General features: G+C 41.8%; 1 protein-coding gene across 1 annotated transcript in view; it reads right to left on the bottom strand.

Moving 5' to 3' along the window:
* Positions 1-5,139, bottom strand: part of ULK4 (unc-51 like kinase 4) — a 127,889-nt gene that overhangs the window by 39,457 nt on the left and 83,293 nt on the right. The window contains exon 33 of the mRNA XM_010134555.1: positions 4,942-5,040. Coding sequence (XP_010132857.1) covers positions 4,942-5,040 — 99 coding nt within the window. The remainder of the gene's footprint in view (positions 1-4,941; positions 5,041-5,139) is intronic.

The following is a 5,139-nucleotide window of genomic DNA, read 5'->3' as shown; positions in this document are numbered from 1 at the left end:
TCAGCAGGAGGCCCCGGCTAGCAAGACAGTGCAATGTGTTGCCCTGGCTGAGGGTGAGCTGGGCTTGGGCTAATGGCTTTGCTTATCTCTTGGCAGGACCAATCTTCTCTCACAGTTGCTGCTGTTCTTTGTCCCCCAACAAGAGAATTGAAAACCTTGAAACTCTCCATCCAATCTGTCTCAGCACTGGAAAGGCTCACACCTCACCAGCTATCAGGCTTCCAGTGACCATCCTCCAAACACAGGCACCAGTATCGCTCCAGAGTTCACAGTACCTGCCAGCCGTGACATCATCCCCTTCAATCACAAATACCAGTGAAGTCCTTCATCCCCTGCTGTCCTTCAGGCCCTTCTGCTCCTCTGCTTCAGAGGCCCTTCGAGCTTCAGTGTTACCTAGAGCATGTGGAGCAGGTGGCTGCCACCTTGGAAGACGGCAGGGTAAAACAGTGTCAGCACAGGACTTGGATGAACAGGAAAACAAGCTGGGAATAAGACCGACCGTATTTTCTCTGGAAAGGATGAGAATTGGCCTGCAGTCTAATCCATCAATAATTAAGGTGGAAGAGGAACTCGCAGCTATGTCCCTATTTAAGTACATCCGCATCAGCATTTTTCTCTGTAACTCTCACCGTTCCAGTGTTTGAGTGCTGACAAGTAGCGATTTAGGTGTCAGGAGTCCCCAGTTGGTAACCTGGAATTTAACACCAGCTGCCAGTCAGTGTTAGTACTGGGTATAAAGAGCAGGGATCTGGAGAAAATTGTTGGTAGGAACAAAAGCAATGACTGAAAATATAATAAATATCTATAAATGTAGAAAACCAGGGAATGAAAATTCAGCTTTCAAGTAAATAGTGTCTCATGTCTAATAAGAACAGCAGCGCCAGAATCATGCTGCTAGACAATGAATAGAGATGGAGGGTTCATCTCTTAATCAGCTGGAACAGTGTTCTGATTATTTCTCTAATCATAACAATTCCATTTGATATGCAGAAGTACCTTTCAAGCCTTTGAAATGCATTTATAGTTTTTCAGGAGAGCAGTTACTTCAGATTTTGTTCTTTCAGGGGAGGAGAAACCCATCACTAGAGTTCTAAGAAAATACCTGCCTCTTAATATTTCATCGTTACATGAAAAACTCTAGTGGCCTCTCGTTTCTTTTTGCTTCATCAGTCTTGGGAGGGATAATGGATTCAGCCCTTCAGCAAGGTAGAAATGTTAGTGCTCCTTCTCCTGGCAGCTGTTGATATTCTGGGCTAGTGGATAGCTGGAAGAAAATCCAGCACCTTCAAATAAATGACTCAGCAGCTCAAGTCAAGATTTTTGCCAGTCTAACTCAGAACTGTAGATTTATTTCTCACTTCAAAGTTTTTAAATAAGGCCTGTGTCAAGACCTTAGTGCAATGAAGATTGTGTATTAATTTTACTTAACTTTCATGGCCATGTTATATCTTCCTGTAAACAGGCTCATAATGAAATGCTGTTTCTTTTCCTTTCCAGGTGGAACCTCCTCTGTGTATTTGAAGGTTAATGTGGTGAAGAGCAGGAAGTTTCTCGATATTACACATCTCTATTTCGGCAGCCTGTTGTCGAAAAGGGCTTCATTCTGAAGCGAGTTGCAGTGTGTCCAGGAATTGCAAACCGTTGCAAGAAACGTGTGATGGTTTGGGCTGAAGTGGCAGTTTTCCCACTGCTGGAGTTGTTACAGCATCTAATTTTAGAGCTATGCTGACTCGGTCCGGCTTACCCCGAGGGGACACTGTTTCAGCACATTAATGAGGTTACCCACACAGGGAGTTAACTGCGATAAGAGGGATGTGCGTTACATCGGTAATGTGATTACAGGACAGGAGGTAAAGGAAGCGCCACTGGGAACTACAGGGGAGATGATTTTGCAGACATTAATCAAAATGCAAAAGCAAAACACCATCATGAAATCTGCTAACTTTACTATTCTTACTGGTAAACGTGCAGTTTTACATGGGAAAAAAACCTGTATTTTGGCTTAGAGTGAAGCTGTTATCCCACCTATAGGAAAATATTTTAAAATCCAATATATTTTCCGTTCATTTTAATCTAGCCTAACTGCCAAGAAAATAAACGCCCATTCTAACTTCTGGGCTTGTGAAAGCATGGTCTTATTTCCGCTGGCGTGGGTTTGTACACCTCAGATCTACAGAGGAATTAAACCCCTTCTTAGGGGTACTGGCAAGGTTTCTGGAAGTTCTCAAAATTCACACTGAAGTGATTTCAAAAGTAAGGAAACATTGATTTCCCCGCCCCGCCCCCCGCCCAGTATAATAGTTCCTCAAAATGTAGAAGGTATTTTATATCTTCTATAATTGCTGCAAGTTTCAGTATAATAATCAAATTACATTCGTGTTCAGGCAGAGACACATTACTGCAAAAAGCTAAGCATGATCCACTTTTAAACACAAAGCTGCCAAGCAGAAGACTAAATGCTCGGTTTATTTTCCTCTTATTGATCAGTTAAGGGCAGACTGATCACAGGATTAAGTATTGAATTCTCCATATACACAGTGTTTTCTGCATGACAGAATTTCTAATTATTTCTTCTCTCAAAACCTCTGAAGTTTCATTTACACGCAGTCTAGGCTTCCTATGCTCGCTTTGCTGTACCCTACTGATAGGCCAAATCACAATTACAGACAGGAAATATTGATTCCAAGTCTCTGACATTTTCAAGTTTAAGTCACGTTGATTTTTGAGGGATTATTAAGAGAGATAAACATGTAGAACTTGAGGAAAATAAATAAATAGAGAAGTCAATGGGGCATGGAACAATCATCTGCTTGAGGGATATCCATATCAATGAGGGAAAGCAGTTGTTCAAAGCAACATAACAAACGATAAATACAGTAAGATAGGTTAGAAATAACAAGCCAGAGAAAATTTTAATACCTTATAGTGGTGGTTAGTTCAGAATTTTAAGAACTCCATTAGCTCCAGAAAATAAAGTTCACTTGAATGCCTCAAAACAGCAATAAAGGTTACGCAGCCACACAGCTCAGTGAACGCGGAGGACGCTGCTGGCAGCGCTGCAGAACCCGAGTCGAGTCTTTTTGAGGCGTAGGGAGTATGTGCGTCTAGAGAGAGCCACTAGACTTCAGAGAAACTAGTCCTATTTAAAGAGACTAGAGCACGAAACCTTTGCAACAAGCAGATCCTTACTGTTAAAATTATTATTCTGTTGCTCAAACTCTGCCAACCTTAATAAGAAACGTTTGATACAGCAGCGGGTAAGGGATAAAAGTTTTACCAAACCTGGCTGAAATGCCTTTCATATCCCAATCACAGCAAGATAGTAAAGAACAACACATGCACGAGAGAGAACTCCTTGGTTTTACAAAAATCTAACAAAATTCAAAATCAAGAACAAATGGCAAAAAAAAGAAGCTGCACCAATGGTCTTTACTCTTTACCCATGTCTTAAAAGCCAGCAGATATTAAACAAGCATTCTGAACACACCAGAATCCGTAGAAATACAGAACAAAGCCAAACCTAGTGGTAATTTGTAGCCAGGCTTTGAAAAGAGAAGGGCAAGTCAGAATCTAACCGGTACATGCTAACTGTACAATTATCCTAGCCTTTAATTAAAAACTGAGACAAGACTTCCAGGTGGTACAGGCTGAGTAAAGCATGGCCTCTAATTTTCTGTTCTTTAGAGAGTTAATGGAATTTAAATTTATGACTCGTTTCACTTTGAAGGTGCACATTTGCACCTCTTCATGTCTTACGATTTATCATATATAGAGATTTCTAAAAATTAATAGAAAGTAAATTAAAACAATTCATAAAGATGAAATAATACACAGCTGAAATTCAGTCACTTTGTTTCAGGTCACTCGGTGAACATTTCCAGAAAGCCCTTGTCAATAGCTGGTTCAAATAAAGCCATCAAGGGAGGACTTAGCCACAAAAATCAGCAAAAAAGGAATCACGCTTCCCCTAAAATACAAGATGACAGACAGCGCTAAAGATAGCAAGGGGGCACAGGTATTCACATCGCAATCCACCTGAAAACCTGTACTTAAATGAAAACCAAAACCACCATAGTGTCTGGAAGAGAACAGAGCGAGTCTGACGTGCCTGTAAGTGCAGTAACCTGGAAAGGACAGTGGGATAAGCCACAGGGAAGTTCCCACATCCCGTTTGAATGGCTTTACATTGAATAAATGGCGGAGGCAACCCCCGGGAACCCTGTCCAGCTCCAGAAGCATTCCTCCCTCTTCTACAGGCTCTTACACATGGAGCCAATTCAAATATCTGGCAGAGTACGATGGAGGTGGAGCTGGTGGGGTGCACCGGGGCCGCAATGCAGACCTGTGGAGATTGCAATGCAGTGCTGTGGCATCTAGGAAACCCTGGAAAAGACTGACTTTAAACAGACTTCAAAGCTATTTACACATCACCAGGGACCACTCCCACTCGTAAATCCCTCAGGATCATGTCAAAACAAAACTAAACCCTTGAGGAAAAAAAATCAGAAGGTTCAAAACCAAAAAAAATAATATTAAAAGGCATCACTCACTGCAAACTAGTTTTAATTTGAAAATTTTTCTAATGGTAGCAGTATTTGTGGTTTCAAATTTTGAATACCACCCCTCTCCTATGCAGCGACCACTAGTCCATCCTAAAGGGCTAAAATTCAGCTATTGTTATGTACTGGAACAGAGAATCTGCAGCCCGGCCCTTGTCCTGCTTCTGTGCTTGGGACAGGTGTTCTCTGATGTCACTAGCAACCTGCAAGCCACTGGGATTTGTAATTTCTTAAAAATTGTTAGATTCGTTCCTTCATACTAGGTGGGAGCTTATAAACAGTGAAAAACTAGAAGCAGAGCTCTAAGTGGTCGGGTTGAATTCAGTTGAACAACTCCAATTTAGCAACACTCCCCAAGGCTTCCAAACCCGCGCAGTCTCACCAGTTGAATGAGCAGGCTAATTAGGTCCGTCAGGGGTTTATTGATAAGCAGAAGGTCTTCAGCAGCCCGCGTGTCCCCTCCTGCACCAGATTTCTGTGCCTTAATAAGATGAGAGAATAAAAAGTGACCTTGGTGACTGTTCTGTTACGAGAAACAAATTAGGTCCATTAGGTGGTTGAGGTTTGAATGGAAGTTTGA

The sequence above is a fragment of the Buceros rhinoceros genome, unplaced genomic scaffold (genome assembly GCF_000710305.1).
Source record: "Buceros rhinoceros silvestris isolate BGI_N320 unplaced genomic scaffold, ASM71030v1 scaffold8014, whole genome shotgun sequence".
NCBI lineage: Eukaryota > Metazoa > Chordata > Aves > Bucerotiformes > Bucerotidae > Buceros > Buceros rhinoceros.
The sequence above is the reverse complement of the archived record's forward strand: the minus strand, read 5'-3'. Positions and strand labels throughout refer to the sequence as shown.